The 24,026-nt window shown below is 32.4% G+C and overlaps 2 protein-coding genes across 2 annotated transcripts; one reads left to right on the forward strand and one right to left on the reverse strand.

Annotated features, from left to right (window-relative positions):
- The first annotated feature begins 4,976 nt into the window (after positions 1–4,976).
- Positions 4,977–11,650, forward strand: LOC130802674 (uncharacterized). The gene is made up of 3 exons (XM_057666685.1): positions 4,977–5,295; positions 9,494–9,872; positions 11,270–11,650. Exons 1-3 carry the CDS (start codon positions 5,003–5,005, stop codon positions 11,333–11,335), a joined length of 738 nt encoding a protein of 245 aa, XP_057522668.1. The 5' UTR covers positions 4,977–5,002; the 3' UTR covers positions 11,336–11,650.
- Positions 11,651–16,842: 5,192 nt separating this feature from the next.
- LOC130802675 (CBL-interacting serine/threonine-protein kinase 4-like) lies at positions 16,843–19,188 on the reverse strand. Its single transcript, XM_057666686.1, has one exon. It carries the CDS (start codon positions 19,084–19,086, stop codon positions 17,713–17,715), a length of 1,374 nt encoding a protein of 457 aa, XP_057522669.1. The 5' UTR covers positions 19,087–19,188; the 3' UTR covers positions 16,843–17,712.
- Between the last annotated feature and the right edge of the window lie 4,838 nt (positions 19,189–24,026).

A 24,026-nucleotide genomic window follows, 5' to 3' on the forward strand; every position in this document is an offset into this window, starting at 1 on the left:
TAATTACTCGACATGCCAAGAGTATTACCAATCGACTACTCTTGAAGAGTCGTTTGATTAATCTACAATTGCAAGAAGGTAAGCACATGAAATCACATCTTGATTAGCTTTATTATATGATAGAGACACTTTGTGTAGTGAGGAAATTAGAAAGGTCTTTACACTAAAGGACCTTATTGATTCTCAATTGTACAAAAAATGTCCATTAATTCCAATGTTTCTTTTCGTTTTGTAAGGAGTCAAGTTGAAACAAAAGAGGCATGAGTTCAAACTATTGTGGGAAGAAAAGTCATCTTAAGAAGGATTGTTGAAAGTTGATATCCAAGTAATACAATGAATGCAAGTCCATAAAATTTAGTTCTATCGAAGCTAGCTATGTTGAAAAAGAATATAATGTCGGTGCTCTTATTGTTACTAGTGAGTAAAAGGTTGGTGATTCTTGAATTTTGGATTTAGGGTGTTCCAGCCATGTGACTTCTAACTCTAGTTTCTTCTCAACAGGTTGATGGAAGAAAGGTCACTATGAGCAATAAGGCTAGTTTTCCAATAATTATTGGAGATGTCAGATTCATTATGTTTGATAGTGTTGTGAGAACATTTTCTAGTGTCCTTCATGTTCCAAGCTTGAATAAGAACATAATATCCTTTGGTTATTTGGATAAAGAAGGTTTTAGGTTCATTGATGAGGATGGAGTTTTCAATGTTGGCTCCTAGAATGTTCTTGAAAGGGTCTTTTGATAATGATGGCTTGTACAAACTGCTTGGTTCAACCTCGATTAGCTCGGTTTGTGAATCCATTACTTTAGACAAGCATGTTGATGTTAATACTTCTTTGGTAATGATTACTTGAAAATAATGCCAATTTTCCTTGAGTCCATGAGTTGTATGGACTTGGATGGTAATTAAGCATACTATTTTGTAAGCCCTTAGAGGGCATTTTAGTGCATGTATTTTGTTTGTTTTGTGCACATGTTTTTTTGGTAGTCGATTATGTTAGTGTCCAACTAGAGATGTTTGTGGGTGTCATTGGATATTCTCAAAAGGTGATCTTTGCTATATGGAGAACACAAGTCAAGGTGGAGATTGTTAATATTATAGGTGACTTGGTTCACCAAGTACTTGACTTAATTAAAGCAACTAATTAAGTGTGTTAGTTAAGAGAAGGCCCTAAGTGTGCACTTGGGATTGATTTAGGAAGAATCAACCTAGTACACTCTCTTGTTGCAATCATTGGTTAAAGCAACCTTCGACACCAAGGCTAGATTTTGGCTTATGACAAGCATAGGCATCATGTAGGGACCTTGGATGGACATGGAATATACCTGAATGGAGATATATTAGTCAACTAGTTATAATCCTTTTAGGATGAATTTACTGCAGAGATAGTTGAGATCAAAGCTGCTAGTATAACTTTGGATATAGCTTTGGAAAAAGGGTGGAAAAAAAATGTCATTGTGGAAGCTTTGACGAAGGCGAGAACGAGAACCTTTCATGCTTAAGTCATAATTGATGACATTATTTCTTCTATGTTTGATTTTATATTTCTTTCTTTTCCTTTTTGTTTAGAAAGTGCAACAATGTCACCCACAGAGTTTACTAATGTGTTGCCAATATTATTTGTGATCATGTTTAGCTTGATGAAGATCCTAGCCGAATTGTTGAGTTTGTAGTTTTGGATTTATTTCTTAAATAAGCCTATCTTTCATTATGCAGACCATTTCTATAGGGCTGATTCAATGTATACCTATCCTTGTATTGAGGGTAAATATTTACAGCTAGTCTCTTGACAGACGTATCTTAAGCCCAGATCATTTAAGATTAATGTCTATTTAACACATTCTTAATGCCAACTTATATTATCCTTAATGCTTATTTACTGTATCCTTAATATCTACTTTCAATATCTTAAATATCTACTTATAATATTTTTAAAATATATAATGGCCAACCCATTGAGAGATGGTCTCTCACAAGAATTTTAAAAATATATAAGCATTATTTGCTGCGGTTTTAAGAAGCCCGCAGCAAATAAGTGTCTATTAAACGAATTTTTTTTTTTTTGCTTTTTTCGTTTAATAGTATTAAATAATCCAATAATGTACAATGTAATAAACAATAGTTAATCCAATGATAATCACCAATAATCTCTTTGAAAACTCTCGATCGTATATATAGTATAATATAATAATATGTACATATACAAATTAAAGTCCTAATACATCGAAAGTGAATAGTGGATTCGAGTTGAGAATTTTTGTCCTTCAAATAAACATCGACATGGCAAACTATCAATCTGCAAATCTAGCGAAACATAAATAAGCATTAAACCATTACAAAAAAATAATTAATTAACATCCTAGAAGTACATTAGAATACCAACTTAATCCTAAAAATAGAAAATGAATAATACATTATTTTATAAGTAATGTATATAATTCTCATTTCATTTTGAGGTTCTTTAAATCTTTACAGTTTCTTAGCCGATTGTCGATAAGCAAAAGCCACTATCCTACTTCCAAATTTCTACTTCACACACATAATAAAGCAAAGTTGGTTTAATACCAGCAAAAATTATCATCACCAAATAAAGATTGATATATAATTAAATTACATGATTATAATCTTACATGGTGTCGTTTACAAGAACAACTACCCATTGAACCATTGATACCACATACATAAGTAATTATTCACATTCAAATATACAACTACATATATACATAAGAAAATTATTCACATTCAATCTACCCTAAAAATCATAATTAATTAAAATTATTCACATTCAAATATTCATGTACATACATAAGTAAATTATTCACATTCAAATATAAAATACATACCTTGATAATGAGATATGATAATTTTGTTTCCAGAATAAGATTATGTAACCTACAATGAAAAAAAAAAATCAAAATTAGTATAAAAAAAGACTAAATCCTTATTAAAACACAATGACTTGAAAAAGAACAAGACTAGCCATAATTTCGTGGCTTTTGAAGGAAAAGCAACAATGGTGGGTTTTAGAACTTAAACAAAGATAGAGAAGAAAATTCGTGCAATGGGAAGAACTTGAAGAGATTTTTCTTGGATTTTTGAAGAAATTTTCTGAAATTCATAAGCTTGAAGAAGAAGACAGTCATCGTCGTAGGATTTTGAAGAAAGCTATTTTAGGGTTTTAAGCAATTGAACGTCAAAACGCGTTTTTATATTTTTTGAACTTGCTATTTGCTGCGGGCTTCTTAAAAAACAGCAGCAAATAAGCATTATTTGCTGCGGTTCTAAGAAACCCGCAGCAAATAAGTATTAAAATTTATTTTTTTTATAACTTATTTGTTGCGGTTTCATTAAAACCGCAGCAAATAATGCTTATTTATTTTTATTTTTATTTTTTTTCGTTTGATAAGCACTTATTTGCTGCGGTTTCATTAAAACCGCAGCAAATAATGCTTATTTTTTTTTTTTTTTTTTTTTTCGTTTGATAAGCACTTATTTGCTGCGGGCTTAATAAAACCGCAGCAAATAATGCTTATTTGCTGCGGTCATCATGAAAACCGCAGCATTTGTATTATATATTGTTTTTTCTTTTTTTTTTTGCTATTTAATGCTGCGTATAAGGAAAACCGCAGCCAATGGCACGCAGCAAATGATATTTTTTCCACTAGTGAATGTAGTGTTTGGGAACAAGTATTTTATTTCAAATTATGGATTTCAATTATGAAATCATAAATGAAGAATTTGATAATGAAAAGGTTTGGGTAAGGTTTGGGTAGTCATTCTCAAATCTACAACTTTAGCTACTTTATAAACAATGGTGGAATTTGATCCAAATCCAAATTTGAAAATTTCTAATTTGCCAAACTAGGTTTAAGCCAATTTTAAATTTTCAAATGACATCATCATTCCCAAACATGACATATGGAGAAAATAAAAGTCAAACTATTAAAATGAAGGTAAGAAAAGTTAAATTTGTACGGAAGATGAAGGATAAAAAATACAATGTTATGATAAGCATGAAGGAAAATGAAGATGATCAACCTCATTTTGGAAGAGTATGAAGATGATCAGCCTCATTTTGGAAGAGTATGAAGATGATCAGCCTCATTTTGGAAGAGTCCCTCCATCCCACAAGGTAAATATATATGCCAAATTAAGGGACTGATTATTCTGTTCCTTGTTCTCAATCACTTTACAACTATTTCTTACCTTTGACAATAACAATCTTTTAAGGTAAGTAAAGGCGAATTTGTACGAAAGATGAAGTATAAAGAATACAATGTTATGAGAAGCATGAAGGAAAATGAAGACGATCAACCTCATTTTGGGAGTCCCTCCATCCTACTAAGGTAAATATCTATGCCAAATTAAGGAGACTGATTCTTCTATTCTTTGTTCTCAATCATTTTATAACTATTTCTTGACAACAACAATCTTTTTTTTTAATATACTCTAATAATCTTATTTTCTTATTTTAACTTTAATTTTCATCATAAGTATTTATTCCCAATACGAACTTGACCTTACAGTTTTAAAGTGATCATTTTAATTTTAAAGTGATTAATTAGAAAAATTGACAGATTACATGAGTTATCTTATATGAAAAAGTCTCATGGAAGACTAACTTTTGATTTTTAAGTTAATCAAATTTCACCCATAGTTAATTAAAGACAAATTTTTAAATGAGATGATCTCATGGTATCCAATGTGTTAAAATAATCAATTATATTTTGTGTTAAAATAATCAATTACTATTGAATTGACTCATATAAATTTAGCATTAAAGTAATCAATTATAATTTAAAGTAATCTATTAAAAAATAAATTAATTATATGTTTGTCTCATGGTGAGACGGTCTATATAAATAAGATATTAATTAATTAAAAGTAACAAGTAGGTGAAGTTGGGCCGAATTTGCACACCTACTAATTACTATAGCATTGTCCATTGCCGGCCTCCCCTTGTGAAAGAAAATGCAAACACCCAACAAACTAGCTGTTTATTTCTATGACAACGACAATTCCTTTAACCAATTTATTAAACATCGTGAATAAGCACGATAAAACACGTCAAAAGAATCTTTGCCAATTCCAGAAGCAAGAAAAAAAAAAAAAAAAACAAGCAAAAATGGAAAATGTTGGTGAAGGAGAAGAAGTGAAGATCAAGGTTGTGACGCTGAAAGCCATTGAAGCAACCCCTGAAACCTTCAAAGACTATGGTCAAGTCATTCAATCTTCTGTTAATGGTGAAGAGTTTGGACCTCATGATGCTAAGCTTGAACTTTCCCGTGGGACTCCTAGGTCTTCTTTCTCTCTTCATTTCTATTCTATTGGGTTTCTGGGATTTTTTAGTTCTTTTAGTTTTTTTTATGACTTTCTTATTTCTTGTTCAAATTGCTGATTTTCCCCTGCTACAGTTGTTTCTTTGTTCTTTTGTTGGGTATCTTTATTTTATGGGTTTAAGTAGCTTGATAGTCTAAATTCTAGGTGTAGAAAGTTAGCGACCTAACGGTCTGTTTGGTAATCGATAATAAATGATGGTGAAAATCAAAATGATTTGTAGGGTAAATTTTCATTATATTAAAAGTTTGATCATAAGTTTTTTCTTCCCAATTTTTCATTACCATTTATTACGTTTTAATGGTAATGGAATTAATTTATCAAAATTATAGGCTAACTTTTCATTGCCATTTCCACTACAGATTATGAAACGGGTCGTTATTGTTTTGTGTTTGTATACATATTTTTTTGGTTGGTGTTCACTGGATTGAAAAAAATCAGCTTTAGGAATCATAGTTGTAGGGAGTTTATGTGATATAAATATACAAATTACAACTATTTCCTATTTTGGATGGATGTTTGGATACACATACATGTATCAATTATGGTTTTTTGAGAACTCTTGGTCTGCTGGAAGGATTTTATGTTCAATTAGAAAAACTATAGTTAATTCATAAATTCTTATGACCCTACATTTATGTTCAATAATTTTGGTTTTATGACTTGTGAGTTGTAACCAAAGTGTTATTACTTCCCATTTCATAGTTGATTGAATGGGTCTGAAGCTATATTTGTGCTTTTGGGATTAAAATTCCATTTCAAATGTCTATCCATTGTTTTTGTTCAGAAGTTCCTTGTACCATTCAACAACTCCTATTTAAGTGGTAATGGGTAGTGACAGAAATTTATGCATACTAATGGATATTTAGAGGCATACGAGTATTGAAATTGACATTGGACGTCTCTTGGAAAATTACATAGTAGGAATCTAAAACTACTATCGTCATTTACCCCGAGAGAACAACCATTATGAAAACGATCTAGACTCTTGAAGAATAATAACAATTCCAAAACTGAAATCCTAAAAGATTCGGGTTGCCTACATCATCCAATTGATTGATTCCAATGGTCGTCTACATGAATTCTTCTTCTCCATTTATTTTGATTTTCTACCATATCAACTTGTAAATTTTCATATCCTTTTCCACTCTCCATTGAATTCTAATTTTCTATTTTTGTTACTAATTCACTAATACCCCATCTTTACACATGCCCAAACTCTCTTAAGCGCTTTCTTTATCTCCTCAATATTTACGACTCGTAAAATCTTTTTGTTATATCTTTGTTTTGAATTTTATCCATCAAGTTTTCTCGCTCATCCATCGAAGCATTTGTGTTTCTTCTATTCCATCTTCCTAGTATGAATCTTTGTAAAAGTCCAACATTTTGATCCATATAGTAGCATTAGTCTAATGGTCGTTTGATAATTCTTCCACTTTAGCTTTAGGGGCACACCTTGATTATATAATATCCGAGTAGCTGGTCTTCATTTTTGTCGATTTCCGTATAAAAAGTTGCTTTGTTATAACTTTTGTAAGAGTAGGTACTTTTTTACTAGGTTAAAAAGCACACTCTTCAAGTTTCTATATAGGGTTTTATGTTGCAATAATAACTATTTCTTTTTTATTTATTTCATGAGTCATACTATGAAGTTATGGAAAAGAGTGAAAGAGATACATACGAGGAGATGTACCTCTATATTAGAGAACTGATTTGGATTTATGTCGGAGATACCCACAATGGATGCAATTCATCTTATGAGACAAATATTGAGTACTAGAAGACTAGAAAAAAAAAAAAAAAACTACACATGAGTTTTATTGACTTAGAAAAAGCATGTAACAAGGTCCCAAGACAAATACTTTAGTGGGCTATGACAAAGAAGGGCATTCCCAAGAAATATATTAATAAAGTGCAAGATATGATCATGAGGTAAAGACGAATGTTAGGAACAGAGCCGTCTTGAACATTACCAATATTTTTTATGAATGAAGGCTATCATTTCCAAAGCAAGAGAGAAGAAGAGCAGATTAAAAGCAATCATCTTTTCTAGTTTTCTTTTGTCTATAGTGCTAAAAGTAGAGTAGGTAAGCTTATTGATAAAATAAAGTAGAAGTAGTACTACTAATGACTAAGAAGTAGCACTAGGTGGTTTTGTCAGTAGCATTAAAGTTACCTCACGTCTGTATCCATATAATTGTAATTAAAAAAAATCTAAAGTGGGCCTACAAAATGGGCCTTTGTGCTCAAGCTCATGTAGAACATGACTATTGCTGGATGTGGTTAGGATAGGTGCAGGCCTACATAAGAATTTCCAATCACAATTGACCTTAAACAAGGCTCGGTCCTAAGCACCTTTCTTTCCGCAGTAGTCCTAGATGAGATAACCCAATCGTTGCACGGAGACGTGCTTTGATGTATGTTGTTTGCTGATGACATTGTTTTGGTAGATTAGATCAGGGAGAGGGTAAATGTTAAGTTAGAGCGATGGAGACAAGAATTAGAGTCACGATGCAAATTAGGTCGGAGCAAGACAAACAGATAAAGTACGTGGAGTGTATTTTTAGCAAAAACGAGATAACGAGAGACGTTATAAAGCTAGGATCAAAAGAAGTTGCTTCAAGTGGATGCTTTAAATATCTTGAGTTCATATTTCAGAGTAGTGGAGATATTCAATAAATTGTGACCATAGAATAAAGTGTGGATGACAAATATGAAGAGTGACTACTGGAATGTTATGTGATTGAGGTGTGCCCTTAAAGTTAAAGGATAAGTTTCGTCGAACGACCACTAACCATCATTACTATATGGATCCTTAGGCTTTCAGAAATGATCATGATAAAAAGATTCAATGGATGAATGAGCATACGGGATGGAATTCGAAACGAATATATAAGAAAGGGCTTGGGAGTTGCAAATATCAAGGAAAAGATAAAAGAGAATTGTTTAAGATGGTTTGAGCATGTGCAGAGATGAGGTAATAGTGGGCCGACAAAGAAGATAGAAAGTTGGAACTCAGGAGACATGAAAAGAGGGCAAGGAAGACCAAAGATGACTTGGAGGACAGAAGTGAAAAATGATATGAAGGATCTAGACTTACAAATTGAGATAGTAGAAAATCGAAATGAATGGAAAAGAAGAATCTATGTGGAAGATTATTAGAAGTGATATATTAGTTCATATAGCTGACCCTAATTTTTTTGAATTAAGGCTTTGGCATTGTTGTGTGTAATTTGTTGCACCATTTTGGGATGGACAAAGTATACATCATTAATGGTTGATTTTTTGAACTTTTAAATTGAAGTGAGAAATTATCTTATGACAATAAGATATGAATTGTATAGGATGAATTGTTTGGTAGGGCAATACCTGGTTTGTTGTCTGAGTATTAGCATGTGTTGATGATAACCTAAAATAAAAATGACGATCAAGATTAAATCATAAATTATGTATTCATTTGAGAGGAGAAAACAAATTGTTTCTTAGAGATTTATTACATTATAAAATTGTAATACTAATATTTCTTTGTCTTTCAACTTTCACTAATCATCGAAATAAGGAGCAAGTTCATACAAGGTTGGAGAGAGTAAGAAATTCATATTTGATAGAGGGTATATTGTAAACCAAACACCTAATATAGATAAGTAGGATAGGTAATACCTTGCATATTGCTGGACCGGTAGTTATAGTAGGAGTACACTGCCTCAACTCTTCATTTTAATTCTGCTACCCTACTCATCAGAATGCTCTTCTTGATATTTTTTCCATGATCAAAACATAATGGTATGCTTATATCCCTTTTGTAGAATTCTTAGTCCCGATGGAATGTGTTTTCTACCCTTTTCCAATGAAATTAAGAACTCTGAGTCTCTGACTCTTGCAGCAAACAATGTTTTTTTGCTTAATATGTCGGCTCTTGCACTTTGCTGTGATTGCTATTTAAGCTTGTAATTATATAAATGAGGCTAAAAGAGACAACAGCTTCGTTTTCTTGAGGAACAAAATAACTTTTCTGCAAGCCAATTAGTTGGTTGTTGTTGTTCATCAATTCTAGTAGAACTTAATTATCCTTTATTTTATGCCTTACAATGCTAAACTTTTAAATGTTGAATTTACCACTTAAACATTTTGCCAAGAGTTTGTTAATTTACATTGCCAGATTTTACATAATGAACCTCAAAAATCGGAAACTCAAATTTTCAACGATCACCCACCATGCAAATGTGACTCAGTGCCTAGGTTCTATTGGTGGTCATACCTGGTACCTCGGAGTTGCTAAGCCATCCATAGTGGACTTGTATATCCCTCCTATTGTGGAAGAAGTGCCTGATTCCAATGCAACTGTCGTTGAATCAAACAAAAAAATTGCCAAAGCACCATTTGGTCATTTATATGTACCTCCTAGCGTGGATGAAGTGAAGGTTTTCAAAATTACGGGGCCCAAATTTCTTAAGCTTAATGTTGGGACTTGGCATGCTGGGCCTTTATTTAATGTAGATGCAATGGATTTTTACAACTTGGAATTGAGTGATACCAATGTGAGTTTTTCTTCTTTCTTTCCTTTTATACTTCCCATTTGCATTTGTTAAATGACACCATTGAAATTAAAATCAGTTGATTAACACTGAGCTCAGTTAAGTCTGAGTAAAAACTTGCTCACTATTGTTTCTTATGCATTATTCATTGTAGTAGCTCATGATTTTAATTGATATTTATCTTGTTTAAGCTATTTTGGTTGTGTTAATATCTGACCTTGAAGTCCTTTAGCATCTCAGATTTTTAATTGCGTGCATTTCCCATGTTCCATTGATTTCTTTTTTAATATAGGAGTATCCTATGTATAGAAAACTAGAAGATAGTCTTGATATGCATCCACTTAAGAACTACACTTTCTTAGGAAACAACTTTTGTGTGAATGTGAATGGCTGTTGTGAATTGGCTAATAGTGAGTATGGATTGAATTACGTCTCTGTTGCTTTGCTGGAGTGGTATGAAGAGGAACCCATATGGAGTTAGTCAGTGAAAGGAATATTACAACAAAATGACAATGCCTTGATCCCACAGTGCGGGATCAGCTACATGCAGGGGTGGATATAGAACAAAATCAAATAATATCGATAATATTTTAAAAAAATGCAAATTAAATTGCAAATGGGTAAGTATTCTTTTCAGATTTAACTAAAAATATGTTTAATGTGGCTTGAATTCGGGTCAATGCTGTGACTTAGAAAAGCTCTCACCAATTTAACCAACACATATATTAGTTTCTCTAGGTATATGGTTTTATACATAAGTTGAATGTTGTCATGGATCCGCTCTCAGCTACATGAATTTAAAAAAAAAAAAACTAAAAAAATCAATGCTTGGGATCCTTTGTGACAATTTGCTATTATGGTTCCTCCATATTCTTATTTACCCACCAAGTCATTTTTAGCCTAAGCGAATTATGAATGGAGATGAGAGAATTGAATTGTTATTCGTTGGTCTACATTGTCGTTCTCTTAGTATAGTGACAAGCATTTTAAAAGCGTGATCCTTTTCTCGACTTTCTGTATTTTTATCTCACTTTCACTTATATAATCTCCTTTCACTAATATATAATCTAATCTTGTTCAGTTTGCATTCAATTAGCTATGGTAGTTACTAGTTACAAATCATGACAAGGTCTAGCAACTTACAATGCATACTGCACCCACTAAAACCTTGGGTTTAGTCTGTTACTCTGTTTGTTAGATCAACCTCCTTGCTTGTTTGTATCCTGTAATGCCCGTTGCATATATAAATTTAGGCATTAGCATATGTTCACTAGTTCGCGTTTAGATATCTAAATTTCAGGTTTACTGTTATATATGCAAATTTACCATCCATACTTTTGGGGGTGGTGAAGACCGAATCCTGAAAAGTAATTGGTTTTATAATCATATGTTGTGTGTAGGTTGTGGATCATACTACTCATAACTTCCATCGAGAGAATGGAGTACGCTTTGTGATCGACGAATAGCTTCTAAATGGTCGTTGCTGGAAAAATGGTATTTGCATTGATCTTCCGTCTTGCCTCGTTGTGAAATTTAAGCTGTAAAACATGTACTGTAATCCAAGTGATGTTGTTTACTTTTTAAGTTCAGTGAATAGCAACTTCTAAATTTCTTCTTTCATGTTTCTTTCCAGCTCATTTTGTACATATATCATCTATGCCCTTTGCCATGGCAAGGACAATAATTGGGTATTACTCCCTTTTTGAAAGTATTTGTATTTAGCTTGTTTAATTGTACGAATTTACGTTATATTATGATTATCTTTTACACTTTGTTTGGAATGAAAGAATTGAAGCCAAGGAAATTGGAGTACGTAATTTTCTTTATTTAAATACCCATTTTAGGTAAAAAGATTTGAAAAGCACAATGTCTTGCGAAAGACAGTCTTTATGAGAGACCATCACTAATTGGGTTGACCCATAAAAGAAAATGTAGAGTATGCATTAAGTTTTAATGAATTAGGCTTGAAAGCCATTTCTCAGAAAGACGATTTCTCAGAAGACTGGCTGTTTGAAAAGAAAAGACTTGAAAGTCACTTAATTTTGTTGTAAAAAAAAATTCACCAGTCGTGAAAAGATTTAAACAAAAGTGTAATGTGTAGAGCAGTTATAGGTTGGTGGTGGACATAATATTGCAAGTAGCCAAGTAGTTGGTTTAGGACTTGGGTCTTTAGACCCGGATTCAACTCATATCCTCTTTCTAGACCCATTAATAATTAGACTTGTTAGATTCGTCTCAAATTTATTAGACCCGTCTAGACTAGACCTACTACACAACCTAAAATTATTTTTAAAATATTTTAAAAACTATTTTATAGTTATTTGGATTTAATTTAAACTTATATAGTCTATACATTTATTTTAGTCCAATGAAATCTTTAAATTGTAAAAAATATCAATTGTGAATAATTAAATTAAGACACAATAGAAACCCGTTTAGGATGCTAGATCCATCGGATCCAGAGGATTTGTGTTCGAGTCTAAAATTTTTCAATCCATATACGAGTCAACCAACAAAGAAACGCACGACTATTCCTACCTTTTAATGCTCGCTTTATTGAGTATATCCAACCCAATCCAAGTCTAATGCTAGCTCATCATAAGTACACTCTTGTTAATTATTCTTTGATAATCATTGTTTTTTTTTTTAATTACTCTCATCATTAATATTAGGAGTTCAGTGATCAAAGTCCAAATCGTTTTGAATTTTTTAGGTGGCAGTGTTACATAAAATAATGGCATTGAAGCTCTAAATAAAGAGTGAGTACATTTTGGCCAGATATATGAGTGTTTATAGTAACTTCTTACAGAAAATAATCCAATTTCTGGCAAATATTTAGGCTTCCGTTTAGCAATTTCAGAAAATACCTGATTATTGTCTAAGATTTTGTACAAAAATGTCAATTTCTTTTGTAGGATAAAACATAACAAGAAGTAAACACTTGTGATGGAGTAAATAGTTAGTCTTATTCCTTTGAGTTTTGTTTTGTAGTAACCAAACTAAACACAGTTAAATATAGTTATTCCTCTCAAAATAAATAAATAAACAAACTAGACAATGTTAAATGGAGGTTGACTAACAAACAAAAAAGTAATTGTTAATCACCATATTTAAAAGAGAAATTACTAAAAACTACTTATTCTATAACACCCTCTATAAAAAACTACCTATTTTAATTTTTTTTTTTTTGCAAAAACTTACCTTAAATGACATAAATGTTTGCAAAAGACTACCTGATGACGGAATCAGTTAGTTGACGGTTAGTTCTATGGTTGACTTTAAACATGAATTACATGTTGAAGACTCAACTCTTTTAAATGATGATAATTCAAAACACATATTAATTAAAAGAAATAAATTAAGTAATTATATTTAGTTGTTTAAGTCAGTCTAAAATCATATTGGTATAAATTGAATATTTGATATATGTTTAAGTTCAAAATATTGAAATATACTTAAATGACTTAAGTTTATCTTATGGTTAAATTTATAAGTCTTGAAATACGTTTAAATGTCTTTAAAATAATTACGTTTATAATAAGGGTAGTTTCGAAATTAACTTTGAAATATTTTAATAGGCCAAGGTTTATTAAAATTATATTTGAAATATTTTAATAGGTTAAAATATTGAAATTAAGTTTGTTTATACGTTTATTATTAACGTTCAAAATATGTGTTTAAAATAGTTGGATGATTAAATATCTAAAGTACAAGCTAAACACGTTTTATTATAAATAGTACACGGTTAATATTTGAATTTAATTAAGTTGTTAAGCTAATTAAAGAGTTTCCTATAAATAAGATGGTAATTTAAATTAATTCTAAAAATAGGAAATGACAATTTAAATAAATGCTAAAAATAGGAAGTAATTTTGAATATTATTCTACACGTTATTTTATCTGGTTTTTGTTTAGTTTTCATTATCTTGTATGAGTTCTAACGTGGCAGCACATCATTGGTTATTAAAAGCAAAATACAGCACACAATGACGAAAATATATGGGCTATCAGTGCAACGTCAGTTAGAGTTTAAGCTCATGGTCTTGAAGACTGGCACAGAATATCCAAATCAACGAAATTAACAGATGAAGCTTTCTTGCTCTTCAAGGATATGTTGAGGTGTAACATATATAAATACAAGGCTTCATTCAAGAATTAAGATTGCACCTCTTCTTACAATTTTCTTTCTTGACTTAAGATATAGTATTCTCTAAATATTCAAAAGAGTTATAATTCTTAGTTCATCTAGCTCTTATAATTTGTAATAGGATTAAGTGTTAAAAAGAGTTAGATTATTTCATAGTTCAATACACCTAACTCAGAATACTTTTCAAAGTGTGTTTAACTTGTAATCTCTATTGAGAGATTGGGATTTGTTTTTATTAAAGGGACTTGTAAGATGTTTCTTCAAGGGGAAGAACATGGTGAGAGAAGATAGTGAGATCTTCTAGATTGTCTTAAAGTCTTAAAGAGAATCCATAGGCAGGGAGTAGGTTGTTCAGAACCGAACCTCGTTAACATATCGTGTATTATTGTTTAAGTTTATTTTTCGCACATACATTTTAGTTTTATTACTCGACCTAAAACTGTCCCAGAAAACAGTTTTTGAAAGGTCACTCAATCTCTTGAGACAGTCTTGAGACAAAAATTTTAAACGACTATACTCTCTATTCACCCCTTCTAGAGAGTATTCGACCTCCTATCAACTTTCACACGTGATTTCATTTAAAGCTATGAAAATGTTTAATTGGCGTCATCTTTTCCTTTACCTCCACTCTTAGTTGATGATTGCTCTCACAGATCATGAAAGACATCCATCAACACTCAATCAAAACTTGAATGCAACATTAATCATCCCATCCAATCAAGTGATAAGTTCTGTAATTGCTATTTATTTCATTAATCTACCCCCAAATTTGAATTTCTCTCATATATGCTTTGAATCAGTAGTTGAATGTGTGGGTTTATTTCATTAATCTACTCCCCAATCTCGATCCTCTGTTCTCTTCTGTTGTTCATCCTTTTTTTTCGTTTGAGATTTTGAAGCATTCCTTCTTATTCTGTTGAATCAATTTGTTCTTTACGGGAAAAAAAAGAAGATTATCAAAGGAAAAAAGGGTTAATTTCAAGTGGGTAACTAAGCAAGGATAAATTCCTCTTTTCCAAAACCTTTTAAAATTGAATTTATTTTCTAGGGTTTATGATTGCATTTTATTTGCTTGAATTTAATGATGCTTGTTGATTGTTGTATATGTGTTGTGATCTAATATCTTTATGTGTTGTGCTGCAATTTCATAATTGTAGAAATTTTGCACATTATTATTCTACAGAGTTTGTCCATGAGGCTTACCATGTCAAGACATATGCCAAGATATACGGGCCTAGGTTCCATGGAATGTCAGGGCATAAAATGTGGCCTACCTCCACAAACCCTAAGCTATTACCACCTCCCTTTAGAAAAATGCTTGGTAGGCCTAATAAGAGGAAGAGGAGATTGGAGGTTGATGAAGCTAAGGATGGGAAAAAACAAGGCTCTGTGGTGAGGGAGTATATGCAAAGGAGGTGTGGCAATTGTGGCACCTTAGGACATAACAAAACAAAATGCAAAAACCCTCCCAAACCCCCTTCCACTATGGATAATTCAAAGGGAGGAAGGCCTAAGAACATTTTAGTGTCCTCATCATCAACCACACCAATGGTGCCAACAGCAACTGCAACAACAAGCCCTCCTGCAACAACAAGCATAGCCCCTCCTGCAACTCAAAGCTTAACACCAATGGTGCCAACTGCAACTGCAAGCTCTGTTTCCCCTGCAAACACTACTGCCACCTCATTTCAATCAAAGGGAGGTAGAAAGAAATCTTAGGCGTATGTTTATGTTAGGTTATAGAACTTGTAAATTTGTAAATTTGTAAATTTTTAAATTTTGTAAATTTGTAAATTTGTAAATTTTTATGTTGGAAGTACTATGGTTAGGTTATAGAACAATTTTTTTTGACTACTTTAGTTTGTTTATGTTAGCTTATGAAAGTACTATGGTTAGTTTATGCATTGTATGTAATGAACATCTGTTGATATTAGATAATTAGCAACAAAGTAATGAAGAAAATCAGCCTCTTCATTCATCATTATCATGTTTACAAAAGTTTTCAAACAACAATTACAATCCCTGCTCAGTATTACATAACATTGATGTTGGTATATTGTTTGAAGGTTACATAAGCTTCATTAGTACAATCAACACCAAGAAAAAACCAAATAAAAAACCTAATACAAAGCTTGATATCTCTTTTCCATGCTTTCTCTCGTTCATCAATTTCTTCTTTATCCTTTTAAGTTCTGAAATTGCTTGTTCCTTCTCATGTTCCTGGCAAAAAACCCTTGAAGTCAATATCATGATTTCTGTTGATAAATGTCAGTTCTCCTCAACAAGTGTGTTCGTCACTTGTCTTTGCAATCAATCATTTCAGGTTCATCAATCCACTTGAACTTGTTGCATCCCCTCCAATTCATGTCAGGATCGAAAAATTTGCAAGTGTTTTCCAGGATTTTCCTTAGTCCACGAAATTCTCTGTGCAAAAAGAAATCCGCATGCACATTGTCGAACTTTGAGTTTTTGGTGTGAGAAGCCATAATTTAATTTGGGGAATAATTAGGGTTCTTAGGGATTGAAAGGGAAGGGGGAAGAATTAGGGTTCTTATGATTTCAAGGGGAAAGAGAAAATAATTAGGGAAAATCGTGTTCTCAAACAGAACAATCAATGATTTAAGTGAATCACGTGAGACTCGTGTTAGTCAACTAACGGTCAACTAACTGATTCCGTCATCAGGTAGTCTTTTGCAAACGTTTATGTCATTTAAGGTAGTTTTTTGCAAAAAAAATTAGAATATGTAGTTTTTTGCAGAGAGTGCTATAGAATAGGTAATAATTTTCTCTATTTAAAAAGACATCTGAAAAATAGGTCCTAACATTGGAAAAAGTTTTGCAGATCATCCCCACAGCCTAGGGGAATTAGGCCTGACTCTGGACATGAAGATACCGTCACTCGATGAGACGACATCAAAACAAATGGTTCATATATTAATAATTGTATAAGTTGAGCTATTTAGCCTACATATAAATAACGTCTTACGGAGAAATTGTCTATAAAGTATAGAAGAAGAGAAACATTTAATAAAAGATTTTTCAACTTCATTTGTAAAGGAAAAAAAAAAGAAATATGTTACAAAGGATACAATTGAAGGACTATAGAATTTACAGGAAAATATTCAATTGTAGCGGCCATGGCCAAGTTTGTTTCATTGTTGGAGGGGAGCCGCTGTGCAGACAGCAACATCAACAAAATATACACTACACTATGTGCATTATAATCTACTTAAGCTTCTAACATTCTATTACAAAAAGCAGACTAAACTATGCTTTGCAATACTTTGTCCCTTCCCTTCAAGTGTTCATATGTACAAATAACACTCCTGACTCCACCAATCAATATCTTGCAGGAAGATCTCATCTTTGAATCATTCATATTTAACTCCAAAACCCATGCATCTTCCTATCTCACATATTCCCACGTTTATAATATGACTGCGTTTCATAACATTTTTAAATGATTTTTAACTTTTTAATCAATTATATAGTAAAAATTATTCGGCATTTAAAAGTATTTTGTAAATGATTAGATAGTTTTAACTCAAAATCAAAAGGTATCACTAAAAGTTTTTAATTGACTAGACTTCTCGAGCCGCTTTTCATAGAAGCCAATACTTCACTTCAAACCATCCAATTTGTTTTCGTGAACCATTTGCCAAACAGGCCCTATATTCTATATCTTCAAGTCAATTTTCAATGGTGCCATGACACAACAATATCCCCAAGTTCAGACTTCAACTGCTCCCAATACAATTGTTCTTGATCCCAACCAACTCCACCACCATCCACCACCTTCATATCCACCACAACCAACTCCAGCACCACCTCCAAAACCGTCACCGCCAATACAAATCTCCCTTTACCCAACCAAACACAACTCCTACGACCACATTTCTCTCTTATTTCAACTTCATAGCCCAAAATCCCTCCTACTTCCTCAATTTTCTCCACCACAACTTTCTTACTTTCCCTAGAAGTAAACCTCATCTCGTTCCTCCTATCCCTTGAATGATCCTCATCAAATAGACCCGATAAATTCAACCCATTCGACATCGAAATCAACTCGAAAGCATTCATGGTTTCCCCACAACATCTAGTTTCCATTGTATTACTCCTTTCTAAAAGAAGTATCTTCTCATATTTCTTCTCCTCTAATGAAGCCATATCCCCCAAACTAACACTCCTTGGATAAACCATCCCATAATTCTTAAACCAAGAATCATTTGGTATTTCATCAATGCGTAAACGGGTCCCTGGATTCGGGTCCAAAAGCCGGGTAATCAAACCCCTTGCAGGTTTTGAAACCCATGAAGGAAATCTAAACTCCCTCTTATGCATCTTCCTATACATCATCACCAAATTAGCATCATCAAATGGTAAATAACCCGTCAACATAACAAACAATATTACTCCACATGACCAAGCATCAGCCTTAGACCCGTCATACCCATTTTGGGTCTTACCAACAATTTCCGGAGCAGCAAAAGCCGGTGTACCACAGGAAGTCCGAAGCATTAAACTGTCTTTCGCAGTCATTGTGTTTTCAACTACCGCAGAAAGACCAAAATCAGAAACCTTAATGTTTCCATCTTCATCTAGAAGAAGATTTTGGGGCTTAACATCACGATGTGCGACACCGTTTTGATGACAATAATGAAGAGCAGAAATTAATTGATGAAAGTATTTTCTAGCAAGAGGTTCAGGAAATCGATGATCGGGTCTTCTAGAAAGTTTACCAAAAAGATCACCCCCTTTAGCAAGTTCCATAACCAAGTAGATCTTGGATTTGGTGGCTAAAACTTCATGGATCTTTAGGATGTTTGGGTGGTTTAATCGTCGCATTGCTGCAACTTCTCCGATGATTCGGGGCTCCATAGAAGGGTGAGTTTTGGATTTGTCGATTACTTTAATGGCTACAGATTTATGGGTTGAAACAGATCGGGCATAGTAAACTTTAGCGAAGCTCCCTTTACCAAGTAATTTACCTTGTTGGTATCGTTGAAGTATAGTTTTAGGGGTAGATTTGGAAGAGGAATGTTGAGGTTGGTCTGCAACTGCTGCCGCCATGGAAGGAGCAGTAGCGAAGAAGAGGGATAACAAAGGGGAAGTAAGATTGGACCGGAGAAGCCAAAATAAAAGGCAAAAGGCACGGACAAAAATTTAGTGATTGGGAGGTTGATTTTTATAGGGACTTTGTGGCCGTAGGTAAGTCAATATGTGACTATGTGAGTCACTATCTTCTTTAGGCTTGTTAATTCTGCTTAATGTCGTCATCAGTCAGAGCTCCTCTTGAGATCGTTATTATACTTTTTTATTATTTAATTATTTAACTCAAATATAGGGTTCGTCTCATTTCTCATATGAAGACTCAACTCCTTTAAGTGATGATATTCAAAATATATATTAAATTAAATAAATTAATTAAGTAATTTTATTTAGTTGTTTATGTGAGGGCAAATATTTTGAGCCACATTCATAGCATTATTCTATTCATTTGTTGATTTTAGGAGGTTTGGTATTGCCACCAGATTTGATCTTGGAGGCTAGCAATTGCCACTAAAATCAAATGTTCATAAAATAAGGCTTTAACTCAATGATGAACAAAAATTAAACCTGAGAGTAACTATTAAACAACCACTTTTTTAATTTTACTATAATTTCAATATAATTGTTTCACAATAAACAACATTAATCTTTATACTTGTTGTTTGAATTTGAAACAAATGCTTCCCAAAATGTATCCAAAAGCTGTCCAAAAACTATCCAAAAGTGTGGTTGATTGCTGTGTTGTTGGCTCTTACTTGCTGTCCAAAATGTGCATTCCTACCTTAATGATTTATGTTCAGCTGGCTGTTTGGTTGTTGTTGTCCATGTTGATTTTTCCTTGTGTTACTTCAAATTGTGGTTCACTTACTTGAACATCCCCTTGAAACCCAATTATTTGGACTAATTCATTAATTGTTTCAATGCTCACCTTAGTTAGCAAGTGTTGAAGTGAATCAACAACCAAGACTTTGTCCACTAACAAATAATCTGGCAATGTTCCTTCTCTTGCTTGTTTGGTTTTGTTCATGTGTGATATGTGGTAGTCAAAACCACCTTTTCTTTTTGTGACTTCAATCATGCAAGCTTGTAAGGTAATGAACACAAATCTCAAAGATTGAGGATTTAAATTCTTAAATGGCAAATTCACAGCTCTTAATAATTGTCTTACATTGTTTGCTACCTTTTTAAATTGTAATGCTTGAATAGATCTAAAGAAACCAAGATCTAAGACATTCATGTCAGGTGAATTTGGTGGTTGTTGCACAAGTTGGATATTAAATCCATCTTTTGTTGCTTCATCAACAAAATCCTTGTTATTGGGTGCTATGTGAGGCTTTGCATTGTCTTGTTGAATGATAATATCTTTGAAAGCATACTAGGCCATTTAGCTCTGATTGTTGGTATGACATTGGTTATGGGCATTGCCCTTATATGCTCTTTGGTGATTGATTGAATTGGTTTAGTTTCTAATTCTCCCCTCCACTTGTTCTTTGAGCTCCTCTTCGCAGGTTTCTGACTTATAAAAAGCCACATACCTATCTTTCCAATAAAAATCACATCACCATTAGATGAATATATTGGTTTTGCTACAACACACATAAACATGATTTTAGGAAAAAACCTTTTCAATTGAATTTCCCTTTGTGGCTCTACTTCACCTGGAGCAAGATAGTAAGTCTGTGTTTCACGGGTTAGATAGAAATGCTTTTCATCTATGTGAATAACGTTATCTTGTGATTTGAATTTATATGCATCAATTTGTTCATCATAGTAACACTTAGAAATCACAAAAAATAACCTGTGCAACTTATTTTTTTTCACTAAGGGCTGGCTTTAGAGGATTTGTGTGCTTCCTTATGATTTTCTTCTTCTTCTATCTAAATACAGTTGATTGTGATTCCCCCATTTGTTTTGCCACTGAATATTGCGTTGTCTTTAGTTCACATTTGATTGCTTTGAATTTTTCATCATCAAATTGAATCTTGTTACTTGGTTCTCTTCCAATCCTCTTACTCCCCAAGTTGCTTACTGTTTGGTTGTTGTTGATTTGATTTTGAACTTCCTTCCATAACCTTGTTATGATTTTCCTACAAAGTTGAAATTCGTTAGCTAGTTTGTTGATTGTGCCAAGCTCTAGTCTACCATTTTTGTTAATGGATGAGAGGAGTTTTTGTATAATTTGGGTTTTTTGATGTGGAGTAACATCTTTTGTTTTACCCATTGTGTTTGTTTGGTGTGCAATTAATGTGTGCAATTAATAGAGTATATATAGAGAGGATTTTAATGGTTCCCTCTCAAATTCTATTTTGCTTATTTTTGCTTGTTCCCTCTTGATTTTCTGTTTTTTAGATTTGGATGTTTTGGATTTTTATTTTTTGATGGTTCCCTCTCAATATCTGTTTAGCTTATTTTTGCTTGTTTCCTCCTGATTTTCTTTTTTTAGATTTGGATGTTTTGGATTTTCATTTTTTGATGCTTCCCTCTCAAATTCTGTTTAGCTTATTTTTGCTTGTTCCCTCCTGATTTTCTAGTTTTTAGATTTGGATGTTTTGGATTTTCATTTTCAGATGGTTCCCTCACAAATTCTGTTTAGCTTATTTTTGCTTGTATCCCTCCTGATTTTCTGTTTTCAGATTTGGATGTTTTGGATTTTCATTTTTTGATTGTTCCCTCTCAAATTCTATTTAGCTTATATTTGCTTGTTTCCCTCCTGATTTTTTGTTTTCAGATTTGGATGTTTTGGATTTTCATTTGTTGATGGTCTCTCTCAAATTCTGTTTAGCTTATTTTGCTTGTTTTTCTCCTATTTTTCTGTTTTCAGATTTGGATGTTTTGGATTTTCATTTTTTGATGGTTCCCTCTCAAATTCTATTTAGCTTATTTTTGCTTGTTTCCCTCTTGATTTTCTGTTTTCAGATTTAGATGTTTTGGATTTTCATTTTTTGATGGTTCCCTCTCAAATTCTGTTTAGCTTATTTTTGCTTGTTTCCCTCCTGATTTTCTGTTTTTAGATTTGGATGTTTTGGAATTTCATTTTTTGATGGTTCCCTCTCAAATTCTGTTTAGCTTATTTTTGCTTGTTTCCCTTCTGATTTTCTGTTTTTCAGATTTGGATGTTTTGGATTTTCATTTTTTAATTGTTCCCTCTCAAATTCTATTTAGCTTATTTTTGCTTGTTCCCTCCTGATTTTTTGTTTTCAGATTTGGATGTTTTGAATTTTCATTTGTTGATGGTTCCCTCTTAAATTCTGTTTAGCTTAATTTTGCTTGTTTCCCTCTTGATTTTCTGTTTTCAGATTTGGATGTTTTGGATTTTTATTTTTGGATGGTTCCCTCTCAGTAAATTTGTTTTCAGTTTTTGGAATTTTTGGACATTTGGATACTTGATGAAACATAAAGATTTGACAAATGTGGTTATTTGGTTTAATTTTCTGGCCTAATTTTAATGGATTAGTTTATGTTTTGATTTTTTTTTTCTAAAGTCAATGAAAGAAAAAAAATACGCAATCACATGATCAGCAAAGACTACGACTATCCCGATGCTGTTGAAGAGTTGAAAAAGTTTGGGGAAATTAAGTAGTCGATCTGTATGTAATTTTATTTTTCGTTGTTGGAACTGTTAATTTTAATCAATGGTGAACTATGTAATGTATAAATTTATGAATGTGTGAGGACTTGTATCAGATTTTCAATTTTCAGAACTTTTAGAATTATTGTTAATTTTCAGAATTTTTTAATTCATTTTTAGATTTTTTTAATCCATTTTTAGAAATTAGGAGGCAAAATTAAAATTTTAGAGGGAATCATTAATCTAATAAGGAATCATTAACAATTTATTAATTCACCTTCTCTCTTCTATTTAAGTGGTTCCATTTGACCCACTTAAAAATTGGTGAAAAGTCAAATGGAACTAATGGGAGGAATAGGAAGGAGTATATAAGAAGCTTCATTCAAGGATTAAAATTTTTTGCAATAGTACTCACAAATTAGCTTTTTATTTACTTTGAGATCTAGTATTCAACAAGTGTTGTAAACTTAGTTCATCTAACTCTTTCATTTGTAATAGGATTTAGAGTTAAAAAGAGTTAGAATTTTAGTTATCATCTACGTCTAAAGCTTGGAATGCTTTTTAAAGTATTCAATTTGTTTTCACTTTTGTGAGATTGGGATTAGTACTTTATTAAGGAAACTTGTAAGACGTTTTTCAAGGGGAAGAATGTGGTGAGAGAATCTAGAGAGATTTTCTAAGTCATCTTAAGTTCATTAATAAAAAGCATTGAATCCTACGAGTTGGAAGAGAACCCATAGGCTATTGATAGTTGAACCTCGTTAACAAATTCCTTGTTCTTATTTAAGTATATTTTCGCACATAGCTCATAGATCTATTATTCGACCTAAAACAGTTCCAAAAAACCGTTTTGAAAGGTCTCCCAAACTCTTGAGCTTATCTTCCAGAGAAAAATTTTAAACGGGCATACTCTCTATTCACCCCCCTTTAGAGAGTATTCGATCTCCTATCAATCTTCATCATACATGAATTTGTGTATCACTTTTTAATGAAATTAAGAAAATCAACCCTAAACTCTAAAAGTTATTAAAATCTACATTCAAAATATTTTTAATGTAGTTTGGTTAGTTTTGTCATCCTAAATGGTGTTGTGTTCGTATATTTTGTGATTTGTGTTTTGTGTTTTCTGTTTGTAGGCTTCAGATGATACTCGAGGTAAGGGGCTCCCTTCATCGTGACTTTCGCGTGCTGAAAGTATTAGCTGGTCTTTTTACCCAACCTCCACAAACTCTGCTTGAGCGAAACTTATTAGGGTGATGATGAAAATATTTTCAATTCAAAGGAAATTTAGTCATAAGGTACTCCATTCGTCTCATTTAGTTTACACCATTTTCTATTATTGGTTTTCCTACTAATTTTATATTATTTTCTAATTTACAAAAATAAATCCTAC

The sequence above is a fragment of the Amaranthus tricolor genome, chromosome 16 (assembly GCF_026212465.1).
Source record: "Amaranthus tricolor cultivar Red isolate AtriRed21 chromosome 16, ASM2621246v1, whole genome shotgun sequence".
NCBI lineage: Eukaryota > Viridiplantae > Streptophyta > Magnoliopsida > Caryophyllales > Amaranthaceae > Amaranthus > Amaranthus tricolor.

Bases quoted from the DNA above. Each gene is read 5' to 3' on its own strand.
- LOC130802674 (XM_057666685.1), top strand. From the start codon at position 5,003: ATGACAACGACAATTCCTTTAACCAATTTATTAAACATCGTGAATAAG. The intron at 5,296-9,493 runs GTCTTCTTTCTC...TTACATTGCCAG, and splicing joins CTTTCCCGTGGGACTCCTAG to ATTTTACATAATGAACCTCA. The intron at 9,873-11,269 runs GTGAGTTTTTCT...TGTTGTGTGTAG, and splicing joins TGGAATTGAGTGATACCAAT to GTTGTGGATCATACTACTCA.
- LOC130802675 (XM_057666686.1), bottom strand. From the start codon at position 19,086: ATGGCGGCAGCAGTTGCAGACCAACCTCAACATTCCTCTTCCAAATCT.